Source organism: Dromaius novaehollandiae, chromosome 7 (genome assembly GCF_036370855.1).
Source record: "Dromaius novaehollandiae isolate bDroNov1 chromosome 7, bDroNov1.hap1, whole genome shotgun sequence".
Taxonomy (NCBI): domain Eukaryota; kingdom Metazoa; phylum Chordata; class Aves; order Casuariiformes; family Dromaiidae; genus Dromaius; species Dromaius novaehollandiae.
In genome coordinates, this window is record NC_088104.1 from 204,942 (window position 1) to 231,878 (window position 26,937).

The following is a 26,937-nucleotide window of genomic DNA, read 5'->3' on the forward strand; positions in this document are numbered from 1 at the left end:
CAAAGCACCCATACGCATGAAAACAGTAAAGAGAAGGCAAGGAGTTTTGCCCACAGCTTAAGAAGTTTTCCCTTCCTCTAGAAGCACAGCAGAACGGGAAGACATGCACCAGAATCACGTTACAGCTGCTGTTTAGAGGCTTGGTTTTAGCCACCATTCAAATGTGAGCATGTGCAAGAATCACTCCACAGGACTGCACTAGGCTGCACTTGCACTGAACCTACCTGAAGCACTGCAAGCACTAATTCATCTCCGGGTCAGACAATTAATATTTTTGGTCCTCTCAGCTCCATGGGCAAACATCCACAGCCAGTGACACCAGTGACCACCTAGGGAACAATCACCTCGCACCTCCCAGCACTGCTCACATATGATGCAGCCCAGGACTTAGCTGTGTCCACGCTGCAAGTCAGAGCTCACTCTCCATGGCCAGCCGCGCATCTCCGCAGAGCTCCCAGCTGTGACAAGGCTCCTTCGACTGCCCGACTGGGCTTCGGCACCTGCAAAGAGGCCAGAGCAGTTAGTTAGAGGCCGGGCAACTGCACAGCCCTCCTAGAACTACTCCCTAGTCCAAGGCCCGTAATTGTTCCCACAGTTATGACTGACCCTCCGTGCTGCTTCAGTCACCCTCTCTGGCTCCATTTCATCACAAAGATGTCACAGCAGCTCTCACGGACAGGCAGGCTCGCTCAGGCACCCGGCCGCCTCCAGCCTTTGCTAGATGGTCCTCCGCAGGGAAACTCTGCCTCTGATGGACACTCTCAGAAAGCACCGTCCAGCCAAGGCAGGATAAAAAGTAAGGCCTCCAAAACCTCCAAACCCTGGAGAGATGGAGCTGATGGGAAACTGACTTGTGCTACCAGTACTGTAGATTATGGCTTTGCTGTGTACTACGGTGCTGTTGCTCATACACATGTAACCCCATTTCTCTGCTATAGCAAAGTTACTGTTGTAGCTGGCTCCTGAAAGAAACAGTAACTTGCGAAAACGAAAATCCCAGGTAAGACAGTTGCATACTTAAGACATGAGTTGTGAAGGACCTTTACTCTCAAAGTACAAACAATACTGGAACCTCTGGACTTCAAAGAAGGAAGGTCTAGAAGGTTTAGGGCCCAACACTAATAATGCTAGAAACAGAAATTGTTTGGAGGGACCAGAACAGCAAAGAGAAAGGAGTTCCAAGGAAAGAAACAAGCCAGAAGCTATGTAAATGATTGCATTCATCAGGAAGCGATGGCAGGGGTGGGGTGGGTGTGCGTGTTGACAGCACAGCATATCCCCTCAGGAAGCACTAAATCAACAACATGGGTTGAGCTGTAGACATAGGGAAGACACCACTTTGCATAAAGGCAGACCTGACAGAAAAGTGGGCTCAATGCCAGCATCGCAATCACAACTCAAGCTGCACCACGTGACAGCCCTGGCTGCGCGCAGGCAGACAAGAGGCAGTAACTGCAGACCGCGCTGACGAGTAGGACAGACAGCAGCAGCAGCTCCAGACCGCCCTACCGCGAGCGCCTGTCCTAACGCCCAAGGTCTCGGAGCCTCTGCTGCTCTCTGCCTCCGTGACACCTTCCCCAGGAGCCTCTTCGCTGCCTGCCGCGTACCCCACGGCATCTCTAGCCCGCTAGCGCTCCCCCACTGCACAGCCACAGCCCCGCGCCTCCGCGGGCAGAGTCCCCGCGGAGGTGTCCGACGTGACCCGAACCAGACCGACCGACGGCACCCTCCGGGCGCTGCCGATCACCATCTCTGCCGAGCGCCGACCACCTCTCGCCACCCGCCGCACCAGACAAAACGCAAAGGAACGACAGACCTCCACCTGGACGCGGGGACAGGGGGGAGAACAAAAGAAAAGAGGGGCAGAGAGCTTGGCAGATGGATGGAGGGAGAAAGAAAGAGAGGGACAGAGAGCCGGCCCCAGGGTCTGGGCACTGGACAAAGGAAGAGAAAGAGAGGGACAGAGGGCCACACAGATGGAGGGAGGGCTGCACAGAGGACCGGGGAGCAGAAGAGAGAAAAATGGGGAAGGCGAGACGGCCAGAGGAACGGCAAGGGAGCAACAGAGAAGGGGGGAGAACCAGAGAGAGGAACGGGGACAGGAAGAGAGGGACAGGGAGCCAGTAGGAGCGATGGGAAGAGGACGAGAACGACGAAGAGCTGGCCAGAAAGGTGGAGAGAGAAAAAGAGGGAGGGCAATTCAGACAGAGAGATGGGACAAAACAGGGGAAAAGAGGGATAGGGAGGCAAATAGATGGATGAGGAGCTGAGCAGAGGGATGGAAATAGAGAGAGATGGCTGGAGGGGTGGACAGAGGGCTGGGAAGGCAAAGAGAAGTACAGGCAGAAAGGCAGACGAGAGCGGCAGACGGATGGGGAGCCGCACGGAAGGACAGCGGGCAGGTACTGGGATAGGAAGAGGAAGAGGACGATGAAGAGCTGGATAGCGCGATAGAGAGCCAGTTAGATGGACGCAGATATTGTCACAGAGATGGAAAGAGTACAAGAGGGATGGGGGAGCTGGGCAGAGGAACGAGTAGCTAAACAAAGGGATGGGGCACTGGACAGAGCCACGGGGAAAGAAAGAGAAGGATGGAGCGCTGGACAGAGGGGCAGGGAGCGGAACCGGATGGATCCCGACAGCCTGGCTCGCCATGCTCCGACTCCACCCCACCGGCTGAGCCCGCAGCGCTCTCTGCGCACCGCTGTGCCCAAAGTCCGCTCGTGGGCCTGCTCACCCGTTTCCCTACGGCTCCGGGGTGTCTGTGGGAGCGAGGGTGCACACACGGGCCCAGGCCGGGGAGGAACCTCGCGTTCAGTCACAGCATTTTACCGTTCCTCGTGCATTAGCCCCTCTCAGATGCTCAACGCCAAACGCCCTCAGCCCGTAACAACTTCAGTACCCGCGGCACCTAGTTTTTCCACGCTCTCAAATCTTCCTTGCTCTTTCCCGTCTTGTTTGAAAACCCTCCCAGACCCCTTCTGTACTTACATGCTTCCTCAAAACAGCATCACCAAAGTCAACAAAAAGGGCCGAGCTGCATCCCTTCGAGTTGCTGGCCCTCAGAACAGCATCCTGCAAGTGAATCAAGCCACCAAGGTCACTGGGAGATTCTCCTTTTAGAGCTTTCTTCCCCCAAAGCTTTAATGATGGCTCCCTAACCTGGGCAAATGCAGAGCCTCCCTTAAGCGCTGCAGCAGTTTTTACTCTGGCGTCCCAAGTTGCTGCTAGGCAGCGAAGCAAGGCAAAGATGGGTGCGGTCACAGCTGACCCATCTAGCCACGAAAATTCTTATTTTAGGCGTCACTGGTCATTCCAGGTAAACAGACCAAAACAGAGCTCCAAACAGACAGGCGAGGCTTCGCACAGACCTCGTGGCCCAGCTAGCAACAGTAAGACTCTGTCTTACTGAAGACTCTGGGCTACCAGTCGCTATCCCCCTTCTTTGCCGGTCCATGCATTGCGGCTTATTACCCGCGAGTCCGGTAAGGACGCTGCCGACCTTCCTGTGGCCGAAGCCTCCTCGTCAGGACCGGGCGGAGAACCTTTCTGCTGGCATTTGAATTCTCCTGGAAGCTCTCGACGCGTGATAACTTACAAAGGTCCGAGAGCGGTGGTAGCCTGTAGTTCTTCACGGCAGCACACAGTCGTTCCCCGACGTCCTGAACGCCTACGATTAACACAGTTTATCAAAACAAAAATACTACTGCTACAGGGTGTAAAGGCAAGCTAAAATTTCCGCAGCCAAAGAAAACCCCTTCGCGTCTGACACAATGAGCCACACGCACCAGCGCCTATAGCTCGAGGCTAGCAACCCCTCCTGGGCGACGTTCTTCTGGCAGGCTGCGGATCTGAACTCCTCCATCTCGCCTAAGAGTCTCCGCTGGGACACAGCAACTTTGCCAGCCAGGGCTCGTTGACGGAGGCGTAGTAAAATCCATCAGGGAGGGAGCAAAGCAAAAAAAAAAAAAAACAAACCAAGAAGAAAAAGAAAAAAAGAAAAAGATCAAAGCTCTGCAGAAAATCATAAGAATCCAAAGTTGTTTATAAGCACAAAAGTGGATCCAATATACACACTCAAGCAAGGTAAACAAGAATACGCAAGCCACAAGTACCGCTTCCCCTAACCCCTGTTCTGAGAGCTATGAAGACAGTCGGGCTTGCCGCGAAAGGGAAGTCAGACTAAGTAGCCGCTAGAGATCAACCTCTCGGAAACCTCCTGCGTCCGCGTTTTTGGCGCAACCGTGCTCTGCCCCTCAGTCAATTCAGACGCGCACAAGAAGAGCCACTGCTTGTAACACTTGCACAGCAACTGCCCCCCTGCCCCCGCTCGTTAAGATCAGCGCCCACTGCGCCACTCGGATAGATGATACTCCGCTGTCTCTTCATTTCCCTGACGTGATTACTTTAGAGAGAACTGAATAGATTGGATGGCCCCTGCGCGATCAAAGCTAAAAGTCTCAAAGACGGTTACAGCCCACATCGCTGCTGAACAGTCTTTCTCACAGCCAGAGACTTTTTGTTCCACCCCCAAAGGGGACGTAAAGGTGAGGCGACCGGCACCCGCTTTCCTTTACTGCCGTTTTCTAGTGGTGCTGCTCCCACGCAGTCAGCAGATGTGGAAAGCATTACCGAAAAAGGCTTTCCTTGTCCTGGGAATTTGAGGGCAGGAGGTTTTATAGCCACTTCTTCCAGTTCAGTGAAAGCAGAGTCACGTTCCTCATCCCAGCTGCCTTTCCGACTCCCTCCCAGTACTTTCCACCACGGTCTGCTGACACCGGCAAAGCCACCTTAATGCTGCTGGAGGAAACTAAATCCTCCTACAATTGCTCTAAGCGGGAACTGGTGAGAAGGAGCCTTAATTCCATGAGGCTTCAACCTATCTACTGTCATCCCGTCTCCCCAAATACCATTGCCAGGTAACTAACCCGGGGCTTGCGCTGATTGAGCCTTCCTGAAATCGATCTCTCAGTTTTACACTTCAGACCCTTCTCTCGCTCCCTTCCTCTTCAGTAGCTCTGGTCACTTGACCACCACTCCCCCAAGATAATAATTTGCTGTCTCGCAGCTCGTGAAGCATGACGCTTCACAGGCACGTAAAGTCACACACATGGAGACACATGTACGCACAGCACTTCTCGTAATGCATACAGACCTTCCGTTATACGCTGGCGATCTATTATTCGGATCGCTATTAATGGCGCTCCTTCCTTGCCAGGAGGAACGGGCTTTCCCTTTTTCTGGCAGAGGAAGACAGCTTTCACTTGGCTCCCTTGGATTCTATTACTTCAGCTTGCTCACGTTTTTTACTCTCTTCAACCTCAGCCGTGGCAATTAATCTAAGAGAGCATTCGTTCTGTCTTTCCCTTTCCACGTACGCGCGTGCAGTAACAACGCAAAATACAAACAGCCAAAGCAAAGCTAAGGCAGATACAGGGAACAGCAGCCACAGGGCAGGAACGGGTTACTCAGTCCTCAGCGCTGCCTCGGGGAGGCCGAAATAACTGCTAACGGTCATTAGCCATACTTACCCTAGTTACCCGTGCCAGAACGCCTCCTCCTGCAGCAGTTCCTGGTGATATCGAGGGGCCGCTGCATTCTGGCTTCCTTGTTTCATCCCGTCCCTTCGGTATTAACCGCAAGCAAACGCTCGTCCGTCTCTTCTCCTCGTCAGCATTTGCTGTCCTTGGTTCCATCTCTGTAAGGAAGCGATAAACTCGCGTTTTACTTCCAGTGAAACGCTTAGGTTTATGCATGATCTTTTTCTCTTTACCCTGTTTTCTTTTTCCCCTTTTTTTTTCTTTTTTTTCTTCTTCTTTTCCTTAAGGGAAAGGTCTTAATACGGCACTTTGCACCATACGTTGCAGGGTAAACGGTCTGGAAACGTTACACACAGCAATTAGGGCTAGGTTATTAGGCAGGCGGGCACGTCGCCTAATACCTTCCTAACGCCATCTTCCACGAAACCTTATTTTTATTCCGCTTCAGTGTTATTGTTACTGTTCGCAAACCCTCGTATGCATGCGCTTAACCGACAACTCTCTCGGTCTTTAACTACGTGGAGGAACGACAGCCCTCGATTTGCCTGTCTCCCTTTCAGACCTATTACCTTTTTGAGACTGCTCCTAGCTTCCTCTTACTCTTGCATGCTGGCCTCACAGGCGACGACCAAAACGAACAACTGGATCGCTAGGTCTAGCCCCCTCTCTTCAAGATGTGCCCCTTCGCGGCTTACGTTTCTTGGTCTCTTCAACTTCAGCCGTGGCAATTAATCTAAAAAAGTAAGTATGACATCTATTCCTTTCCGTAGCTGCGTGTACGATAACAAAACAAAAGAGAAACAGCCAAAGCAAAGCTAAGGCAGATACAGGGAACAGCAGCCACAGGGCAGGAACGGGTTACTCAGTCCTCAGCGCTGCCTCGGGGAGGCCGAAATAACTGCTAACGGTCATTAGCCATACTTACCCTAGTTACCCGTGCCAGAACGCCTCCTCCTGTAGCAGTTCCTGGTGATATCGAGGGGCCGCTGCATTCTGGCTTCCTTGTTTCATCCCGTCCCTTCGGTATTAACCGCAAGCAAACGCTCGTCCGTCTCTTCTCCTCGTCAGCATTTGCTGTCCTTGGTTCCATCTCTGTAAGGAAGCGATAAACTCGCGTTTTACTTCCAGTGAAACGCTTAGGTTTATGCATGATCTTTTTCTCTTTACCCTGTTTTCTTTTTCCCCTTTTTTTTTCTTTTTTTTCTTCTTCTTTTCCTTAAGGGAAAGGTCTTAATACGGCACTTTGCACCATACGTTGCAGGGTAAACGGTCTGGAAACGTTACACACAGCAATTAGGGCTAGGTTATTAGGCAGGCGGGCACGTCGCCTAATACCTTCCTAACGCCATCTTCCACGAAACCTTATTTTTATTCCGCTTCAGTGTTATTGTTACTGTTCGCAAACCCTCGTATGCATGCGCTTAACCGACAACTCTCTCGGTCTTTAACTACGTGGAGGAACGACAGCCCTCGATTTGCCTGTCTCCCTTTCAGACCTATTACCTTTTTGAGACTGCTCCTAGCTTCCTCTTACTCTTGCATGCTGGCCTCACAGGCGACGACCAAAACGAACAACTGGATCGCTAGGTCTAGCCCCCTCTCTTCAAGATGTGCCCCTTCGCGGCTTACGTTTCTTGGTCTCTTCAACTTCAGCCGTGGCAATTAATCTAAAAAAGTAAGTATGACATCTATTCCTTTCCGTAGCTGCGTGTACGATAACAAAACAAAAGAGAAACAGCCAAAGCAAAGCTAAGGCAGATACAGGGAACAGCAGCCACAGGGCAGGAACGGGTTACTCAGTCCTCAGCGCTGCCTCGGGGAGGCCGAAATAACTGCTAACGGTCATTAGCCATACTTACCCTAGTTACCCGTGCCAGAACACCTCCTCCTGTAGCAGTTCCTGGTGATATCGAGGGGCCGCTGCATTCTGGCTTCCTTGTTTCATCCCGTCCCTTCGGTATTAACCGCAAGCAAACGCTCGTCCGTCTCTTCTCCTCGTCAGCATTTGCTGTCCTTGGTTCCACCTCTGTAAGGAAGCGATAAACTCGCGTTTTACTTCCAGTGAAACGCTTAGGTTTATGCATGATCTTTTTCTCTTTACCCTGTTTTCTTTTTCCCCCTTTTTTTCTTTTTTTCTTCTTCTTTTCCTTAAGGGAAAGGTCTTAATACGGCACTTTGCACCATACGTTGCAGGGTAAACGGTCTGGAAACGTTACACACAGCAATTAGGGCTAGGTTATTAGGCAGGCGGGCACGTCGCCTAATACCTTCCTAACGCCATCTTCCACGAAACCTTATTTTTATTCCGCTTCAGTGTTATTGTTACTGTTCGCAAACCCTCGTATGCATGCGCTTAACCCACAACTCTCTCGGTCTTTAACTACGTGGAGGAACGACAGCCCTCGATTTGCCTGTCTCCCTTTCAGACCTATTACCTTTTTGAGACTGCTCCTAGCTTCCTCTTACTCTTGCATGCTGGCCTCACAGGCGACGACCAAAATGAACCACCGGATCCCCAGGTCTTGCTGCTTCTCTTCGAGATGTCCCCCTGCGGTGGGCTACCCTGCCAAACAAACCAAAAAGACTGCTGAGGCCGCGAGGGTACCAGATTTTCAGACCGCTTCTCCGAGGCTTTCGGGGTGACTGACGTCACCGCTTCGCTTCACGTTACTCACAGCTACCTTCGTCTATTACTTAGGGCTAAACCTGTTTCTGTTTGCAGAGGGGCTTGTTGCTTGTTTAAACTTGACATATAGTCCATAACCTGCTCTGCATGCTCCCTAGTCCCTTCTGCTTTTGCAACACTTGTGGTAATTCAAGGCGGTAATTAAGAGTCCCCATTGCCCCATAGGCTGGAGCGAGACATTGCTGCTGCTCTGAGGAGGTGCCTAAAAGCCACGCTGTTTTCGCTAGCATCACTGGGGCTTCTCAGAGCCCATCGGTGTTCTCTTTGGCTCTTCCCGAGCCTTTTAGGTTTTTTAGGCTATTCCTTAGCCCTCCATTTTAGGGCAATGTTCTCCTTAAGCACTGCGCACAGCACGATTATCCCAGATCAGCCACATCGTGCACACACAGAGGCTTCTGAGAGGCGGCTCAGAAGAAAAGAGAGAAAAGTCTCTTTGTCATCCGCACATTCACCCATCAACACTCTTCACCAGGAAGTGCTCTAAGTTCCTGTTTCTCTAAAGCGGGACTGAGTCGAGGCGGAGACGCAGATCGCACCCCATCTTTGTTAGAACGCCTCACTGCTGCGAGCACTGGGTCTGGCAGCAGTTTGAGGAATGTTTGGGGCCTTGCACAGAGTGCAGGGGAAGGTCTGGAGTCAGTGACAACATTGCGGCAGGGCTCGGAGGCGTTTTGGGGCCTGTGGGGGTGTTGGGGCAGGATTTGTGGGTGGTTTAATGGCTCTGGGGGGGCTGGTTGCAGGAAGGGTGGGACTCTGCGGGGCCCTCAGGGCAGGGGTGCCATCCCAGATGCGTAGTGAGCACACAGGGGTGCCCTACGTGGCTCTCAGCTCGGCGGGAGCAGCCACCGGTCTCCCACCCCACCAGACAGGGGAGCGGGGCGGGGGGGGGGGGGGGGGAGAGGAGGTGGAGGGATCTATGAGCTCGCAGAGAACGCCAGAGGAGGCAGCAGGGAACTCCCCAAGGACCCCGCGTCCCAGACGAGAGGAGGCATCAGGCTGCCGTGCCGCTGCTAGAGACATCCAGACCCCTGCGCAGACACCCCCCACACACTCCTCCAGGCTGCGTCCGCAGGGGCGAGCGCACGCCCCGGCCCGCGCTGGGGAGGAACCGGGGCCCTACAGGCGACACACGCAAAAGGGAGAGTCAGAGCCGCGCTCCGGCAGACCCGGCGCCGCGCAGACCCGGCGCGGCGCGGCGCGGCGCGGCGCCGGGCCCGACTCCCCCCCCGCCCCGCCGCCTCCACGCAGCGACGGCCCCGGCTGGCAGGACACAGCCCGACACCCGCGGCCACCCGAAGGCGCACGCTCGCCTCACCTCGCCTCACCGCGGCCCCCACATGCTCGACTCCAGCCCGCCTCTGCCCTCGCCCGCCGCCGTCCAGCCAAAACACCCGCCCTGCTCGCCGCCATCTTGCCCGCCGCCGCACCGCGCGTGCGCCGGCCGCCCAGGGCTCGCGCCGCCGCACCGCGCGTGCGCCGGCCGCCCAGGGCTCGCGCCGCCGCACCGCGCGTGCGCCGGCCGCCCAGGGCTCGCGCCGCCGCACCGCGCGTGCGCCGGCCGCCCAGGGCTCGCGCCGCCGCACCGCGCGTGCGCCGGCCGCCCAGGGCTCGCGCCGCCGCACCGCGCGTGCGCCGGCCGCCCAGGGCTCGCGCCGCCGCACCGCGCGTGCGCCGGCCGCCCAGGGCTCGCGCCGCCGCACCGCGCGTGCGCCGGCCGCCCAGGGCTCGCGCCGCCGCACCGCGCGTGCGCCGGCCGCCCAGGGCTCGCGCCGCCGCACCGCGCGTGCGCCGGCCGCCCAGGGCTCGCGCCGCCGCACCGCGCGTGCGCCGGCCGCCCAGGGCTCGCGCCGCCGCACCGCGCGTGCGCCGGCCGCCCAGGGCTCGCGCCGCCGCACCGCGCGTGCGCCGGCCCAGGACCGCGCGAGAGGGGCGGGGGGAGCGCGAGGGGCGGGGGGAGCGCAGCGCGAGGCAGCCCAGACCCGCAATGGCCCCACCCTCGCGTGGTCGCAGCGCCGCGCTGCAGCCGGCCGGCTCCCGCGCGCCAACCGCAGCCCGCCGCGCCACCCCGGCGCTCAGGCCGAGCAGCGAGCGCCCCGAGGCTGCTCTGCCCGCGCCCGAGAGAGCGGCGGGCATCAGCGAGCAGGCGCTGGGGCTGCCCCGGGGAGAGAGCGCCGCGGAGCAGCTCCGAGACGGCACTGCCCGTCCCCGCGCCCCCAGGAAGCACCGAGAAGGAAAAGCCCTCTCGGGAAAAGCGCTCCCGATCCGTGAGCACCGGGCAGGGGGCACGAGCGCGGCCCCTGCGCTTACCCGTCCCCGAGAGAGCGCAGAGTAGCGGCCAACGCGGCGACCGGCAGCGCGCGCGTGTGCGCCGGCTGCCCGCAACGGTCTCCGTACGCAGCGGTGGCCGCCGGCGGCTGCAGTGCTGCCTTGTCGACACGCGAGGGCAGCCGTGAGCGCGCCGGAACGCAATGCGCATGCGCGCCCCCCTCCCGCGTGCAGTGCCGCCTTTCAGACACGCGGGGGCAGCAAGGAGCAGGGCGCAGCGCTTTCCTGCCCCCCTCGCAAAATACTCGCTAGGCAAAAGTGGCTTGGGCTCCTCCCGAACGCTTACCTGGCTTCATTACTACAGCTATTAGGAACCGAAGTGCATAGCCTTCTAGCAAAGGGAACGACCGTCTTTTCAAAACTTCCCGCGACTCCCCAGAATTGTCACTGCCTTGCATCAGCAGCCAGCTTCTTCCAACCCAGCCGCAAGAAACATTTTGCCTTCCCGGCAGAACTTTCTGCTCCCTGGGGGGTCCAAAGGAAACCCGTCACTCACTACTGGCTGTCAAAACGTACCGGAAGCCCTCAAATACAGGACAAGACGCCTTCTCTAAGGAAGCTGACTACTAGGTCTGCTTCACGGCAGCTTCTCCCCAGTATCAGGGCCCACTCAATAAACAAAATAGGACGAGAAATGTCTTAATCTGCTCCAAGTGCTTTCGTATAAGAGAACAACATCAAAACGAGGTATTATTGCATTTAGCCTCCACTACACGTGCTACCCCAGCGCCACGGACTTGCTTTAAAGCATCAGTGACGTACGCGGTCTGGCAGTAATTAATATTCACAGAATGAATACGCACTCGATCGAGTACGGGTGTTCATAAAAAGCTTTGCCAGTACGTCGCTAGGTAACAAACCTAGACAAGCAGCTATTTGCCCTGATCCTTCGGCTTACATTTCTTCTGCCGGATGTAGTCAAACGTACCTGCATGCGGTGGCCTTGCGAGGCAGTGACACGGTGTCCGTGGGGTGGCTGTTCCAGGGTCTCTCGGGCTGTTCCAGGCTCCTCGGACAGCAACGGTGCTGGTCGACTTTCCCTTGCGCTGCACAGCAGGACAGCTCCGCACCGTGCCCTCCCAGCACCGCCGCTCCTCCCAGCAGCTGCCTAACCGGCCCCAATCCTGAGCAAAGCTACGACCCCCAGGAGCCCGCAGCACCCCTCCTACTCTTCCCGCCCTCCCCATTTCCAAGAGGGACAGCCCCAGCCCCCGGGGACAACCCTGCCTGGTCACGCTGCTGTCCGAAAAGCGGATTCGTTGCCCGCTGTGCACTAAGCCAATAATGACACGCTCAGGAGAGACATTTGCTTATTTATTTCAGAGTTGTGCAAGCCTGGCTGCTCGGTGTTTTCCCCACAAATCAAGCGCAACTTCCCCCCCCCCCGCCCCCGGCTTTCCAAGTAGCATCTATACAAGTTGCAAGGTTTGCAACTTTCCCTCTTACACCGGTTGGTTAGTGATTTACATACAATTCTAATATTGCTTACACACCATTTTAAAACTACGCATGCTCAGGGGAGGGGTCTTCACCCGGGCACAGGTCTTTCTGACCTATGGGCGTGATTTTCTTGTATTATAATGAGGACAGTTCAGTTCGGGGATACCTCGAATTCCTTTGCTAAATTGGCAACGTCTACATAGAAAACAAAACATTTTGATTTACTATTTCTTTAAGGCTTTAGCACTTCTAGCATGGCCTTGATTAAAGAATTATTTCCTCCCAGGAAATGGGGGGGGGGGGGGGTTCCTCCTCATCTGCCTAGTTTAAACAGCAGGAACACTCTTTCTGAGCTTCCAAGGTTGTCTGGCAACACCATCGGAGATGGAAAACACTTCCTGCCCTGTACCGGGGAAAAACAGGGGCATTCCACTGTCCCCCGTGACCTGTGGGGACTCAGGCGTGAGTGACACACGTCCAGTAAGGAACAGACCCAGCGGGCACTACAGCTCCTGGCCTGCCACGCGGCCACCCGCTGGGAACCCCGCTGGCAGGGACCTGCCGCCGCCGCCCCCCCCCGCGGGGCCACCTCGAGAGGCGCAGCATGGTCACCCAGTAGCCCCGCCTGAGAAGACTACACCTCCCAGCATACCGTGCACGCGAGAAGGGCGGCCCGGAAGCCCAGTGCCGGAAGACTACTGCTCCCGGCATGCCATGCCAAGCAACATGGCCGCCCGGAAGCCCAGTGCCGGAAGACTACCGCTCCCAGCATGCCGCGCTCAGAACAAACAGGCCCCACCGGAAGCCCAGTGCCGGAAGACTACTGCTCCCGGCATGCCGCGCCGAAAGCTACGGCTCCCCGCAGTCCCGCACCCCAACTCCCGCCCCCCACCCGCAGCGCTGGGGCACCTTTGACCCTCGGCACATTCCGTTCCTTTCCGTCCCGCCCCCCTTCCCCTTCCCCCCTGTCCCCCCGGAAACGGCCGCAGAGCCCCGAGCGCGGCCCCGCCGGCCCCACCACCGGCCCGGGGCTCCCCCGACACCCCCGCCACCGGCCCCGCCTCAGCTCCGACACTGCCCCCGCCCCTCCACGACCCTCCTCCCCCTGCTCCCCGACACGCTCCCGAGCTGACACAGGAGACCCCCCCCCCCCCCGCGCTCCTCCGACCGCGCAGTAAACCGCACCACAGCCCCGGCGCACCCCCTTCCTCCCCCCGCCTCCGTGGCCCCGGGACGCTCCCAGCCGCCGGGACCCCCGGCACATGCGGGACCCGCAGCCTGCAGCGCGCCTCCCCCGGCCCCGCTCACCTCCTCCGCGGGGCGGCCGCCGGGCTGGTCCCGAAGGGCCGTGCTCCGTGGCAGCTCCGCTGCCCAGCTCCTGCCCCAGCGCCACCTCCCCCCAACTGCAGCCCCAGCCCCCAAATGTGGGCCTGCCCTTGCCATCAGCCCCACCTGGGGCCTGTCCTGCCACCCAGCTCCCCCTGGCATTCATCCCAGCCCCAGGGCCCGCAGCTGTGGGCCTGCAGGAACTGGGCAGGGGGCCTGGCCATCAGCCCCTTCAGGGACAGCTGGGGCTGCCAGGGCAGCAGAGGCACCCCCACTCTCCTGACAGCAGCTTGCTGAGAGCTGAAGGGAGAGCCCTGCCTGGGGTGTAGAGTGCGGAAAGGGGAGTATGCGGAGCACAAGAGAACAAATCGAGAGCTCTGGGTGCAACACAAGTCAAGAAAAAAAAAAAAAAAAAAAAAAGAACAACGATAGAGCAAACAGAGTGACTCGGGGGGCACCAAAAGGAGGGCCCTGGGGCACACCCAGAAGCACCCAGAAAACTCCAGGACAGGAGAAAAAGCTAAACAGAGACCTCTGCGGCGTGCCGCAAAACACACACGGGGCCACGGGGCGCACCGAAAGGCACGCAGAGGGCTCGGGGGCAACCCAGAATGTGAACTGAGGGGTCCTGAGGGCATCAGAGGGCAAGTGCAGGGCTCTGGGGCAGACCAAAATACAGAGGAAGGGCCTTGGCGCACACCAGAGGGGTCACCAGGCACGCCGCAGGGCTCAACGCGGCTGACAGGATGGCGCCTGCAGGCTGCCCCAGGCACACGAGCGACACTGCGGAGTGCCAAAAGCAAATCCGGGAGCGGTTCGGGGACCTCACGCAGCCCTGGAGGGGCTCTGGCAGCCCTCGCGATGAGGGGAAACACCCCCAAGAGCCCCGAGGGTCCAGGCAACGCAAGGGAAATTCCCCGCAGCTCTGGGAACAGCACCGGGCTCCCTGGCAAGTGCAGGCACTCCCAAGTACATGGGACTCGGGGACCAGCTCCCAGCCCCGGACACAATGCATAACCTCCTGCCTCAGGCATCGTGTTCAGGCAAACCGCCCTGGAGCTCGGCACCAGCGTGCCTCCCCTTACCTACGATATCCAAAGAGTCACCGCCGCACCAGCGTCTGTCCGTACGTCCGTCCGTCGGGGAAGGGTCAGCTCCTGCCCCTGCCCTCGACATGGCAGGTGTCCGAGTAGCCTCCCCCCAGTGCTTTTTCCTTCAGGGCTAGGATTCAGCTCGGAGAGCTGAGAGGAAAATGCCTGATCCCGCCTGCCTGCACTTCTGCCCCAACCCAGGCCAGAGCCCCTCAGGTTACTTAGTCCTCAGCGCTGCCTCGGGGAGGCCGAAATAACTGCTAACGGTCATTAGCCATACTTACCCTAGTTACCCGTGCCAGAACGCCTCCTCCTGTAGCAGTTCCTGGTGATATCGAGGGGCCGCTGCATTCTGGCTTCCTTGTTTCATCCCGTCCCTTCGGTATTAACCGCAAGCAAACGCTCGTCCGTCTCTTCTCCTCGTCAGCATTTGCTGTCCTTGGTTCCATCTCTGTAAGGAAGCGATAAACTCGCGTTTTACTTCCAGTGAAACGCTTAGGTTTATGCATGATCTTTTTCTCTTTACCCTGTTTTCTTTTTCCCCCTTTTTTTTCTTTTTTTCTTCTTCTTTTCCTTAAGGGAAAGGTCTTAATACGGCACTTTGCACCATACGTTGCAGGGTAAACGGTCTGGAAACGTTACACACAGCAATTAGGGCTAGGTTATTAGGCAGGCGGGCACGTCGCCTAATACCTTCCTAACGCCATCTTCCACGAAACCTTATTTTTATTCCGCTTCAGTGTTATTGTTACTGTTCGCAAACCCTCGTATGCATGCGCTTAACCGACAACTCTCTCGGTCTTTAACTACGTGGAGGAACGACAGCCCTCGATTTGCCTGTCTCCCTTTCAAACCTATTACCTTTTTGAGACTGCTCCTAGCTTCCTCTTACTCTTGCATGCTGGCCTCACAGGCGACGACCAAAACGAACAACTGGATCGCTAGGTCTAGCCCCCTCTCTTCAAGATGTGCCCCTTCGCGGCTTACGTTTCTTGGTCTCTTCAACTTCAGCCGTGGCAATTAATCTAAAAAAGTAAGTATGACATCTATTCCTTTCCGTAGCTGCGTGTACGATAACAAAACAAAAGAGAAACAGCCAAAGCAAAGCTAAGGCAGATACAGGGAACAGCAGCCACAGGGCAGGAACGGGTTACTCAGTCCTCAGCGCTGCCTCGGGGAGGCCGAAATAACTGCTAACGGTCATTAGCCATACTTACCCTAGTTACCCGTGCCAGAACGCCTCCTCCTGTAGCAGTTCCTGGTGATATCGAGGGGCCGCTGCATTCTGGCTTCCTTGTTTCATCCCGTCCCTTCGGGATTAACCGCAAGCAAACGCTCGTCCGTCTCTTCTCCTCGTCAGCATTTGCTGTCCTTGGTTCCACCTCTGTAAGGAAGCGATAAACTCGCGTTTTACTTCCAGTGAAACGCTTAGGTTTATGCATGATCTTTTTCTCTTTACCCTGTTTTCTTTTTCCCCCTTTTTTTCTTTTTTTTCTTCTTCTTTTCCTTAAGGGAAAGGTCTTAATACGGCACTTTGCACCATACGTTGCAGGGTAAACGGTCTGGAAACGTTACACACAGCAATTAGGGCTAGGTTATTAGGCAGGCGGGCACGTCGCCTAATACCTTCCTAACGCCATCTTCCACGAAACCTTATTTTTATTCCGCTTCAGTGTTATTGTTACTGTTCGCAAACCCTCGTATGCATGCGCTTAACCGACAACTCTCTCGGTCTTTAACTACGTGGAGGAACGACAGCCCTCGATTTGCCTGTCTCCCTTTCAAACCTATTACCTTTTTGAGACTGCTCCTAGCTTCCTCTTACTCTTGCATGCTGGCCTCACAGGCGACGACCAAAACGAACAACTGGATCGCTAGGTCTAGCCCCCTCTCTTCAAGATGTGCCCCTTCGCGGCTTACGTTTCTTGGTCTCTTCAACTTCAGCCGTGGCAATTAATCTAAAAAAGTAAGTATGACATCTATTCCTTTCCGTAGCTGCGTGTACGATAACAAAACAAAAGAGAAACAGCCAAAGCAAAGCTAAGGCAGATACAGGGAACAGCAGCCACAGGGCAGGAACGGGTTACTCAGTCCTCAGCGCTGCCTCGGGGAGGCCGAAATAACTGCTAACGGTCATTAGCCATACTTACCCTAGTTACCCGTGCCAGAACACCTCCTCCTGTAGCAGTTCCTGGTGATATCGAGGGGCCGCTGCATTCTGGCTTCCTTGTTTCATCCCGTCCCTTCGGTATTAACCGCAAGCAAACGCTCGTCCGTCTCTTCTCCTCGTCAGCATTTGCTGTCCTTGGTTCCATCTCTGTAAGGAAGCGATAAACTCGCGTTTTACTTCCAGTGAAACGCTTAGGTTTATGCATGATCTTTTTCTCTTTACCCTGTTTTCTTTTTCCCCTTTTTTTTTCTTTTTTTTCTTCTTCTTTTCCTTAAGGGAAAGGTCTTAATACGGCACTTTGCACCATACGTTGCAGGGTAAACGGTCTGGAAACGTTACACACAGCAATTAGGGCTAGGTTATTAGGCAGGCGGGCACGTCGCCTAATACCTTCCTAACGCCATCTTCCACGAAACCTTATTTTTATTCCGCTTCAGTGTTATTGTTACTGTTCGCAAACCCTCGTATGCATGCGCTTAACCGACAACTCTCTCGGTCTTTAACTACGTGGAGGAACGACAGCCCTCGATTTGCCTGTCTCCCTTTCAGACCTATTACCTTTTTGAGACTGCTCCTAGCTTCCTCTTACTCTTGCATGCTGGCCTCACAGGCGACGACCAAAACGAACAACTGGATCGCTAGGTCTAGCCCCCTCTCTTCAAGATGTGCCCCTTCGCGGCTTACGTTTCTTGGTCTCTTCAACTTCAGCCGTGGCAATTAATCTAAAAAAGTAAGTATGACATCTATTCCTTTCCGTAGCTGCGTGTACGATAACAAAACAAAAGAGAAACAGCCAAAGCAAAGCTAAGGCAGATACAGGGAACAGCAGCCACAGGGCAGGAACGGGTTACTCAGTCCTCAGCGCTGCCTCGGGGAGGCCGAAATAACTGCTAACGGTCATTAGCCATACTTACCCTAGTTACCCGTGCCAGAACGCCTCCTCCTGTAGCAGTTCCTGGTGATATCGAGGGGCCGCTGCATTCTGGCTTCCTTGTTTCATCCCGTCCCTTCGGTATTAACCGCAAGCAAACGCTCGTCCGTCTCTTCTCCTCGTCAGCATTTGCTGTCCTTGGTTCCACCTCTGTAAGGAAGCGATAAACTCGCGTTTTACTTCCAGTGAAACGCTTAGGTTTATGCATGATCTTTTTCTCTTTACCCTGTTTTCTTTTTCCCCCTTTTTTTCTTTTTTTTCTTCTTCTTTTCCTTAAGGGAAAGGTCTTAATACGGCACTTTGCACCATACGTTGCAGGGTAAACGGTCTGGAAACGTTACACACAGCAATTAGGGCTAGGTTATTAGGCAGGCGGGCACGTCGCCTAATACCTTCCTAACGCCATCTTCCACGAAACCTTATTTTTATTCCGCTTCAGTGTTATTGTTACTGTTCGCAAACCCTCGTATGCATGCGCTTAACCGACAACTCTCTCGGTCTTTAACTACGTGGAGGAACGACAGCCCTCGATTTGCCTGTCTCCCTTTCAGACCTATTACCTTTTTGAGACTGCTCCTAGCTTCCTCTTACTCTTGCATGCTGGCCTCACAGGCGACGACCAAAATGAACCACCGGATCCCCAGGTCTTGCTGCTTCTCTTCGAGATGTCCCCCTGCGGTGGGCTACCCTGCCAAACAAACCAAAAAGACTGCCGAGGCCGCGAGGGTACCAGATTTTCAGACCGCTTCTCCGAGGCTTTCGGGGTGACTGACGTCACCGCTTCGCTTCACGTTACTCACAGCTACCTTCGTCTATTACTTAGGGCTAAACCTGTTTCTGTTTGCAGAGGGGCTTGTTGCTTGTTTAAACTTGACATATAGTCCATAACCTGCTCTGCATGCTCCCTAGTCCCTTCTGCTTTTGCAACACTTGTGGTAATTCAAGGCGGTAATTAAGAGTCCCCATTGCCCCATAGGCTGGAGCGAGACATTGCTGCTGCTCTGAGGAGGTGCCTAAAAGCCACGCTGTTTTCGCTAGCATCACTGGGGCTTCTCAGAGCCCATCGGTGTTCTCTTTGGCTCTTCCCGAGCCTTTTAGGTTTTTTAGGCTATTCCTTAGCCCTCCATTTTAGGGCAATGTTCTCCTTAAGCACTGCGCACAGCACGATTATCCCAGATCAGCCACATCGTGCACACACAGAGGCTTCTGAGAGGCGGCTCAGAAGAAAAGAGAGAAAAGTCTCTTTGTCATCCGCACATTCACCCATCAACACTCTTCACCAGGAAGTGCTCTAAGTTCCTGTTTCTCTAAAGCGGGACTGAGTCGAGGCGGAGACGCAGATCGCACCCCATCTTTGTTAGAACGCCTCACTGCTGCGAGCACTGGGTCTGGCAGCAGTTTGAGGAATGTTTGGGGCCTTGCACAGAGTGCAGGGGAAGGTCTGGAGTCAGTGACAACATTGCGGCAGGGCTCGGAGGCGTTTTGGGGCCTGTGGGGGTGTTGGGGCAGGATTTGTGGGTGGTTTAATGGCTCTGGGGGGGCTGGTTGCAGGAAGGGTGGGACTCTGCGGGGCCCTCAGGGCAGGGGTGCCATCCCAGATGCGTAGTGAGCACACAGGGGTGCCCTACGTGGCTCTCAGCTCGGCGGGAGCAGCCACCGGTCTCCCACCCCACCAGACAGGGGAGCGGGGCGGGGGGGGGGGGGGGGGGGGAGAGGAGGTGGAGGGATCTATGAGCTCGCAGAGAACGCCAGAGGAGGCAGCAGGGAACTCCCCAAGGACCCCGCGTCCCAGACGAGAGGAGGCATCAGGCTGCCGTGCCGCTGCTAGAGACATCCAGACCCCTGCGCAGACACCCCCCACACACTCCTCCAGGCTGCGTCCGCAGGGGCGAGCGCACGCCCCGGCCCGCGCTGGGGAGGAACCGGGGCCCTACAGGCGACACACGCAAAAGGGAGAGTCAGAGCCGCGCTCCGGCAGACCCGGCGCCGCGCAGACCCGGCGCGGCGCGGCGCGGCGCGGCGCGGCGCGGCGCCGGGCCCGACTCCCCCCCCGCCCCGCCGCCTCCACGCAGCGACGGCCCCGGCTGGCAGGACACAGCCCGACACCCGCGGCCACCCGAAGGCGCACGCTCGCCTCACCTCGCCTCACCGCGGCCCCCACATGCTCGACTCCAGCCCGCCTCTGCCCTCGCCCGCCGCCGTCCAGCCAAAACACCCGCCCTGCTCGCCGCCTTCTAGCCCGCCGCCGCACCGCGCGTGCGCCGGCCGCCCAGGGCTCGCGCCGCCGCACCGCGCGTGCGCCGGCCGCCCAGGGCTCGCGCCGCCGCACCGCGCGTGCGCCGGCCGCCCAGGGCTCGCGCCGCCGCACCGCGCGTGCGCCGGCCGCCCAGGGCTCGCGCCGCCGCACCGCGCGTGCGCCGGCCCAGGACCGCGCGAGAGGGGCGGGGGGAGCGCGAGGGGCGGGGGGAGCGCAGCGCGAGGCAGCCCAGACCCGCAATGGCCCCACCCTCGCGTGGTCGCAGCGCCGCGCTGCAGCCGGCCGGCTCCCGCGCGCCAACCGCAGCCCGCCGCGCCACCCCGGCGCTCAGGCCGAGCAGCGAGCGCCCCGAGGCTGCTCTGCCCGCGCCCGAGAGAGCGGCGGGCATCAGCGAGCAGGCGCTGGGGCTGCCCCGGGGAGAGAGCGCCGCGGAGCAGCTCCGAGACGGCACTGCCCGTCCCCGCGCCCCCAGGAAGCACCGAGAAGGAAAAGCCCTCTCGGGAAAAGCGCTCCCGGTCCGTGAGCACCGGGCAGGGGGCACGAGCGCGGCCCCTGCGCTTACCCGTCCCCGAGAGAGCGCAGAGTAGCGGCCAACGCGGCGACCGGCAGCGCGCGCGTGTGCGCCGGCTGCCCGCAACGGTCTCCGTACGCAGCGGTGGCCGCCGGCGGCTGCAGTGCTGCCTTGTCGACACGCGAGGGCAGCCGTGAGCGCGCCGGAACGCAATGCGCATGCGCGCCCCCCTCCCGCGTGCAGTGCCGCCTTTCAGACACGCGGGGGCAGCAAGGAGCAGGGCGCAGCGCTTTCCTGCCCCCCTCGCAAAATACTCGCTAGGCAAAAGTGGCTTGGGCTCCTCCCGAACGCTTACCTGGCTTCATTACTACAGCTATTAGGAACCGAAGTGCATAGCCTTCTAGCAAAGGGAACGACCGTCTTTTCAAAACTTCCCGCGACTCCCCAGAATTGTCACTGCCTTGCATCAGCAGCCAGCTTCTTCCAACCCAGCCGCAAGAAACATTTTGCCTTCCCGGCAGAACTTTCTGCTCCCTGGGGGGTCCAAAGGAAACCCGTCACTCACTACTGGCTGTCAAAACGTACCGGAAGCCCTCAAATACAGGACAAGACGCCTTCTCTAAGGAAGCTGACTACTAGGTCTGCTTCACGGCAGCTTCTCCCCAGTATCAGGGCCCACTCAATAAACAAAATAGGACGAGAAATGTCTTAATCTGCTCCAAGTGCTTTCGTATAAGAGAACAACATCAAAACGAGGTATTATTGCATTTAGCCTCCACTACACGTGCTACCCCAGCGCCACGGACTTGCTTTAAAGCATCAGTGACGTACGCGGTCTGGCAGTAATTAATATTCACAGAATGAATACGCACTCGATCGAGTACGGGTGTTCATAAAAAGCTTTGCCAGTACGTCGCTAGGTAACAAACCTAGACAAGCAGCTATTTGCCCTGATCCTTCGGCTTACATTTCTTCTGCCGGATGTAGTCAAACGTACCTGCATGCGGTGGCCTTGCGAGGCAGTGACACGGTGTCCGTGGGGTGGCTGTTCCAGGGTCTCTCGGGCTGTTCCAGGCTCCTCGGACAGCAACGGTGCTGGTCGACTTTCCCTTGCGCTGCACAGCAGGACAGCTCCGCACCGTGCCCTCCCAGCACCGCCGCTCCTCCCAGCAGCTGCCTAACCGGCCCCAATCCTGAGCAAAGCTACGACCCCCAGGAGCCCGCAGCACCCCTCCTACTCTTCCCGCCCTCCCCATTTCCAAGAGGGACAGCCCCAGCCCCCGGGGACAACCCTGCCTGGTCACGCTGCTGTCCGAAAAGCGGATTCGTTGCCCGCTGTGCACTAAGCCAATAATGACACGCTCAGGAGAGACATTTGCTTATTTATTTCAGAGTTGTGCAAGCCTGGCTGCTCGGTGTTTTCCCCACAAATCAAGCGCAACTTCCCCCCCCCCCGCCCCCGGCTTTCCAAGTAGCATTTATACAAGTTGCAAGGTTTGCAACTTTCCCTCTTACACCGGTTGGTTAGTGATTTACATACAATTCTAATATTGCTTACACACCATTTTAAAACTACGCATGCTCAGGGGAGGGGTCTTCACCCGGGCACAGGTCTTTCTGACCTATGGGCGTGATTTTCTTGTATTATAATGAGGACAGTTCAGTTCGGGGATACCTCGAATTCCTTTGCTGAATCGGCAACGTCTACATAGAAAACAAAACATTTTGATTTACTATTTCTTTAAGGCTTTAGCACTTCTAGCATGGCCTTGATTAAAGAATTATTTCCTCCCAGGAAATGGGGGGGGGGGGGGGGGGGGTTGTTCTCCTCATCTGCCTAGTTCAAACAGCAGGAACACTCTTTCTGAGCTTCCAAGGTTGTCTGGCAACACCATCGGAGATGGAAAACACTTCCTGCCCTGTACCGGGGAAAAACAGGGGCATTCCACTGTCCCCCGTGACCTGTGGGGACTCAGGCGTGAGTGACACACGTCCAGTAAGGCACAGACCCAGCGGGCACTACAGCTCCTGGCCTGCCACGCGGCCACCCGCTGGGAACCCCGCTGGCAGGGACCTGCCGCCGCCGCCCCCCCCCGCGGGGCCACCTCGAGAGGCGCAGCATGGTCACCCAGTAGCCCCGCCTGAGAAGACTACACCTCCCAGCATACCGTGCACGCGAGAAGGGCGGCCCGGAAGCCCAGTGCCGGAAGACTACTGCTCCCGGCATGCCATGCCAAGCAACATGGCCGCCCGGAAGCCCAGTGCCGGAAGACTACCGCTCCCAGCATGCCGCGCTCAGAACAAACAGGCCCCACCGGAAGCCCAGTGCCGGAAGACTACTGCTCCCGGCATGCCGCGCCGAAAGCTACGGCTCCCCGCAGTCCCGCACCCCAACTCCCGCCCCCCACCCGCAGCGCTGGGGCACCTTTGACCCTCGGCACATTCCGTTCCTTTCCGTCCCGCCCCCCTTCCCCTTCCCCCCTGTCCCCCCGGAAACGGCCGCAGAGCCCCGAGCGCGGCCCCGCCGGCCCCGCCACCGGCCCGGGGCTCCCCCGACACCCCCGCCACCGGCCCCGCCTCAGCTCCGACACTGCCCCCGCCCCTCCACGACCCTCCTCCCCCTGCTCCCCGACACGCTCCCGAGCTGACACAGGAGACCCCCCCCCCCCCCGCGCTCCTCCGACCGCGCAGTAAACCGCACCACAGCCCCGGCGCACCCCCTTCCTCCCCCCGCCTCCGTGGCCCCGGGACGCTCCCAGCCGCCGGGACCCCCGGCACATGCGGGACCCGCAGCCTGCAGCGCGCCTCCCCCGGCCCCGCTCACCTCCTCCGCGGGGCGGCCGCCGGGCTGGTCCCGAAGGGCCGTGCTCCGTGGCAGCTCCGCTGCCCAGCTCCTGCCCCAGCGCCACCTCCCCCCAACTGCAGCCCCAGCCCCCAAATGTGGGCCTGCCCTTGCCATCAGCCCCACCTGGGGCCTGTCCTGCCACCCAGCTCCCCCTGGCATTCATCCCAGCCCCAGGGCCCGCAGCTGTGGGCCTGCAGGAACTGGGCAGGGGGCCTGGCCATCAGCCCCTTCAGGGACAGCTGGGGCTGCCAGGGCAGCAGAGGCACCCCCACTCTCCTGACAGCAGCTTGCTGAGAGCTGAAGGGAGAGCCCTGCCTGGGGTGTAGAGTGCGGAAAGGGGAGTATGCGGAGCACAAGAGAACAAATCGAGAGCTCTGGGTGCAACACAAGTCAAGAAAAAAAAAAAAAAAAAAAAAGAACAACGATAGAGCAAACAGAGTGACTCGGGGGGCACCAAAAGGAGGGCCCTGGGGCACACCCAGAAGCACCCAGAAAACTCCAGGACAGGAGAAAAAGCTAAACAGAGACCTCTGCGGCGTGCCGCAAAACACACACGGGGCCACGGGGCGCACCGAAAGGCACGCAGAGGGCTCGGGGGCAACCCAGAATGTGAACTGAGGGGTCCTGAGGGCATCAGAGGGCAAGTGCGGGGCTCTGGGGCAGACCAAAATACAGAGGAAGGGCCTTGGCGCACACCAGAGGGGTCACCAGGCACGCCGCAGGGCTCAACGCGGCTGACAGGATGGCGCCTGCAGGCTGCCCCAGGCACACGAGCGACACTGCGGAGTGCCAAAAGCAAATCCGGGAGCGGTTCGGGGACCTCACGCAGCCCTGGAGGGGCTCTGGCAGCCCTCGCGATGAGGGGAAACACCCCCAAGAGCCCCGAGGGTCCAGGCAACGCAAGGGAAATTCCCCGCAGCTCTGGGAACAGCACCGGGCTCCCTGGCAAGTGCAGGCACTCCCAAGTACATGGGACTCGGGGACCAGCTCCCAGCCCCGGACACAATGCATAACCTCCTGCCTCAGGCATCGTGTTCAGGCAAACCGCCCTGGAGCTCGGCACCAGCGTGCCTCCCCTTACCTACGATATCCAAAGAGTCACCGCCGCACCAGCGTCTGTCCGTACGTCCGTCCGTCGGGGAAGGGTCAGCTCCTGCCCCTGCCCTCGACATGGCAGGTGTCCGAGTAGCCTCCCCCCAGTGCTTTTTCCTTCAGGGCTAGGATTCAGCTCGGAGAGCTGAGAGGAAAATGCCTGAACCCGCCTGCCTGCACTTCTGCCCCAACCCAGGCCAGAGCCCCTCAGGTTACTTAGTCCTCAGCGCTGCCTCGGGGAGGCCGAAATAACTGCTAACGGTCATTAGCCATACTTACCCTAGTTACCCGTGCCAGAACGCCTCCTCCTGCAGCAGTTCCTGGTGATATCGAGGGGCCGCTGCATTCTGGCTTCCTTGTTTCATCCCGTCCCTTCGGTATTAACCGCAAGCAAACGCTCGTCCGTCTCTTCTCCTCGTCAGCATTTGCTGTCCTTGGTTCCATCTCTGTAAGGAAGCGATAAACTCGCGTTTTACTTCCAGTGAAACGCTTAGGTTTATGCATGATCTTTTTCTCTTTACCCTGTTTTCTTTTTCCCCCTTTTTTTTCTTTTTTTCTTCTTCTTTTCCTTAAGGGAAAGGTCTTAATACGGCACTTTGCACCATACGTTGCAGGGTAAACGGTCTGGAAACGTTACACACAGCAATTAGGGCTAGGTTATTAGGCAGGCGGGCACGTCGCCTAATACCTTCCTAACGCCATCTTCCACGAAACCTTATTTTTATTCCGCTTCAGTGTTATTGTTACTGTTCGCAAACCCTCGTATGCATGCGCTTAACCGACAACTCTCTCGGTCTTTAACTACGTGGAGGAACGACAGCCCTCGATTTGCCTGTCTCCCTTTCAGACCTATTACCTTTTTGAGACTGCTCCTAGCTTCCTCTTACTCTTGCATGCTGGCCTCACAGGCGACGACCAAAACGAACAACTGGATCGCTAGGTCTAGCCCCCTCTCTTCAAGATGTGCCCCTTCGCGGCTTACGTTTCTTGGTCTCTTCAACTTCAGCCGTGGCAATTAATCTAAAAAAGTAAGTATGACATCTATTCCTTTCCGTAGCTGCGTGTACGATAACAAAACAAAAGAGAAACAGCCAAAGCAAAGCTAAGGCAGATACAGGGAACAGCAGCCACAGGGCAGGAACGGGTTACTCAGTCCTCAGCGCTGCCTCGGGGAGGCCGAAATAACTGCTAACGGTCATTAGCCATACTTACCCTAGTTACCCGTGCCAGAACGCCTCCTCCTGTAGCAGTTCCTGGTGATATCGAGGGGCCGCTGCATTCTGGCTTCCTTGTTTCATCCCGTCCCTTCGGTATTAACCGCAAGCAAACGCTCGTCCGTCTCTTCTCCTCGTCAGCATTTGCTGTCCTTGGTTCCATCTCTGTAAGGAAGCGATAAACTTGCGTTTTACTTCCAGTGAAACGCTTAGGTTTATGCATGATCTTTTTCTCTTTACCCTGTTTTCTTTTTCCCCTTTTTTTTTCTTTTTTTTCTTCTTCTTTTCCTTAAGGGAAAGGTCTTAATACGGCACTTTGCACCATACGTTGCAGGGTAAACGGTCTGGAAACGTTACACACAGCAATTAGGGCTAGGTTATTAGGCAGGCGGGCACGTCGCCTAATACCTTCCTAACGCCATCTTCCACGAAACCTTATTTTTATTCCGCTTCAGTGTTATTGTTACTGTTCGCAAACCCTCGTATGCATGCGCTTAACCGACAACTCTCTCGGTCTTTAACTACGTGGAGGAACGACAGCCCTCGATTTGCCTGTCTCCCTTTCAGACCTATTACCTTTTTGAGACTGCTCCTAGCTTCCTCTTACTCTTGCATGCTGGCCTCACAGGCGACGACCAAAATGAACCACCGGATCCCCAGGTCTTGCTGCTTCTCTTCGAGATGTCCCCCTGCGGTGGGCTACCCTGCCAAACAAACCAAAAAGACTGCCGAGGCCGCGAGGGTACCAGATTTTCAGACCGCTTCTCCGAGGCTTTCGGGGTGACTGACGTCACCGCTTCGCTTCACGTTACTCACAGCTACCTTCGTCTATTACTTAGGGCTAAACCTGTTTCTGTTTGCAGAGGGGCTTGTTGCTTGTTTAAACTTGACATATAGTCCATAACCTGCTCTGCATGCTCCCTAGTCCCTTCTGCTTTTGCAACACTTGTGGTAATTCAAGGCGGTAATTAAGAGTCCCCATTGCCCCATAGGCTGGAGCGAGACATTGCTGCTGCTCTGAGGAGGTGCCTAAAAGCCACGCTGTTTTCGCTAGCATCACTGGGGCTTCTCAGAGCCCATCGGTGTTCTCTTTGGCTCTTCCCGAGCCTTTTAGGTTTTTTAGGCTATTCCTTAGCCCTCCATTTTAGGGCAATGTTCTCCTTAAGCACTGCGCACAGCACGATTATCCCAGATCAGCCACATCGTGCACACACAGAGGCTTCTGAGAGGCGGCTCAGAAGAAAAGAGAGAAAAGTCTCTTTGTCATCCGCACATTCACCCATCAACACTCTTCACCAGGAAGTGCTCTAAGTTCCTGTTTCTCTAAAGCGGGACTGAGTCGAGGCGGAGACGCAGATCGCACCCCATCTTTGTTAGAACGCCTCACTGCTGCGAGCACTGGGTCTGGCAGCAGTTTGAGGAATGTTTGGGGCCTTGCACAGAGTGCAGGGGAAGGTCTGGAGTCAGTGACAACATTGCGGCAGGGCTCGGAGGCGTTTTGGGGCCTGT

The 26,937-nt window shown here is 57.2% G+C and overlaps 1 protein-coding gene across 5 annotated transcripts in view; it reads right to left on the reverse strand.

The window, feature by feature from the left end:
* Nucleotides 1-223: 223 nt before the first annotated feature.
* Nucleotides 224-26,937, reverse strand: part of LOC135328819 (uncharacterized) — a 75,450-nt gene continuing 48,736 nt past the window's right edge. Inside the window, exons 2-18 of one of the 5 annotated variants that reach the window (XM_064514485.1) lie at nucleotides 26,005-26,132; nucleotides 25,427-25,593; nucleotides 25,071-25,234; nucleotides 24,494-24,660; nucleotides 17,137-17,300; nucleotides 16,559-16,725; nucleotides 15,626-16,366; nucleotides 15,270-15,433; nucleotides 14,693-14,859; nucleotides 7,976-8,103; nucleotides 7,400-7,566; nucleotides 7,044-7,207; nucleotides 6,466-6,632; nucleotides 6,110-6,273; nucleotides 3,789-5,698; nucleotides 3,475-3,670; nucleotides 224-3,075 (exon numbers count right to left, since the gene is read on the reverse strand). In XM_064514485.1, coding sequence (XP_064370555.1) covers nucleotides 1,744-2,655 — 912 coding nt within the window. In that variant the 5' untranslated portion in view covers nucleotides 2,656-3,075; nucleotides 3,475-3,670; nucleotides 3,789-5,698; ... (12 more) ...; nucleotides 25,427-25,593; nucleotides 26,005-26,132 and the 3' untranslated portion in view covers nucleotides 224-1,743. The other 4 variants (XR_010389853.1, XR_010389854.1, XR_010389852.1 and 1 more) reach the window with 4 other exon arrangements.